This window comes from Uranotaenia lowii, chromosome 1 (assembly GCF_029784155.1).
Source record: "Uranotaenia lowii strain MFRU-FL chromosome 1, ASM2978415v1, whole genome shotgun sequence".
Classification (NCBI taxonomy): Eukaryota; Metazoa; Arthropoda; class Insecta; order Diptera; family Culicidae; genus Uranotaenia; species Uranotaenia lowii.
The window spans coordinates 28,364,482-28,366,112 of NC_073691.1; the positions used below are offsets into that span (position 1 = coordinate 28,364,482).

A 1,631-nucleotide genomic window follows, 5' to 3' on the forward strand; every position below is an offset into this window, starting at 1 on the left:
AAAAATGACAAAATGGCGCAAAAATGACAAAAATGACTGTTTGAGCAGACCATTTTCGGTGGGATTAAATACGACTGAACTGGGGAACGATTCACAAGAAAGAGAAGTTTTAATTATTCTACATTTAAAATTACAACTTTCCCCGCTTATTCATACATGATTTAACAATAGAGCAAACTGACATCATTATAGCGGTGCTCAGATGAACACTATACTTAAAGGCGCATTCCAGCAATGTCAGGGTGACCAATACATTTCAGTTCGAACAATGATAAAAATGACAAAAATGATGTAATAATAGTGATGAATCATCTGAAAGAATGAAAATCCCTAGAAAAATTGTGAATCAGGATGGTTGCATTTTTTCTCAGTGCTTTTCGTGCTTATTTCTAACAAACGGTCGATCAGATTAAATTTAAAAAAAAATAAATTATTTAATAATTTATCTCTGACGTTATTTTTCTCAAGGTGTAAATAAAGTTCCGTCGATGTTCCCCTTGCAGCAAAAACTCGACCAACTGCAACTCCGACAACCTTTGACACGACAACTCCGACAAGAGTTTCGTCGACTGCGGGTAGCTGTCACTTTGCTCGGTCGAGCTCTTTTTCCCGTTCGCCCCGTGTTGAGGTAGCACGCGTTTTCGCACCGTGTCGTGTGGTTGGAGTTTTCTTGATTGAATTCTGCGCGAGTGAACAAAAGAATTTACCAAAATGGGTCGTATGCACGCTCCCGGAAAGGGTATCTCCCAGTCGGCCTTGCCGTATCGCCGTTCGGTCCCATCCTGGCTGAAGCTAAACGCCGATGATGTTAAGGAGCAGATCAAGAAGCTGGGCAAGAAGGGCATGACCCCGTCGCAGATCGGCATTATCCTGCGGGATTCGCACGGAGTGGCCCAGGTTCGCTTCGTCAATGGCAATAAGGTGAGTGAGGGAGTTGGTTATCGGGATGTTAAGGATTTACGGTCGAAAACTACGGAACAGGATCTGGTGTGTCGCCATTAAAATGAAAGGTTATGTTTCTGTTCCGGTTGCCAAATTTTGCTACCAGAGGCGCCACTGATGCGTTGTTGGTAATCAAGCTGGCTTCATTTGAATTTGTTTATTATGGAATATTTTCAAATATTCTCGTTTATTTACCTTGTACAATATGTTTGAATAATCATGCTAAGGATCTAACACGGTTTTTCATTTCTTAGGTTCTTCGCATTATGAAGGCCGTCGGCCTGAAGCCGGACATCCCGGAGGATCTGTACTTCCTGATCAAGAAGGCCGTCTCTATCCGCAAGCATCTTGAGCGCAACCGCAAGGACATCGACAGCAAGTTCCGGCTGATTCTGATCGAGAGCCGCATCCACCGGTTGGCCCGCTACTACAAGATCAAGGCCGTACTGCCCCCGAACTGGAAGTACGAATCCAGCACCGCGTCCGCCCTGGTTGCCTAAACGAGGGGACACGGCTGTGTTGGGTATTACCTTTTCTTTTATTTTTTGTAACTGAAACGAGCGAATTCAATCTTGGCGCTAGGGTCCCGCATCAGCTAGCTAGAAAGTTAGGTGATGCGGGACGCGCTTTATTTTCTAGAGGGAGAGAACGCAGATAAGATACCGTCAATAAAATGGTATGAAAATTTA

General features: G+C 44.0%; 1 protein-coding gene across 1 annotated transcript; it reads left to right on the forward strand.

Moving 5' to 3' along the window:
• Positions 1–592: 592 nt before the first annotated feature.
• Positions 593–1,631, forward strand: LOC129755445 (40S ribosomal protein S13). Its single transcript, XM_055751948.1, has 2 exons — positions 593–921; positions 1,197–1,631. The coding sequence occupies exons 1-2, from the start codon at positions 712–714 to the stop codon at positions 1,440–1,442; spliced, it is 456 nt and encodes a 151-aa protein (XP_055607923.1). The 5' UTR covers positions 593–711; the 3' UTR covers positions 1,443–1,631.

Coding starts and splice junctions, on each gene's coding strand:
- LOC129755445 (XM_055751948.1), top strand. CDS start 712: ATGGGTCGTATGCACGCTCCCGGAAAGGGTATCTCCCAGTCGGCCTTG. Junction 922..1,196: donor GCTTCGTCAATGGCAATAAG/GTGAGTGAGGGA, acceptor TTCATTTCTTAG/GTTCTTCGCATTATGAAGGC.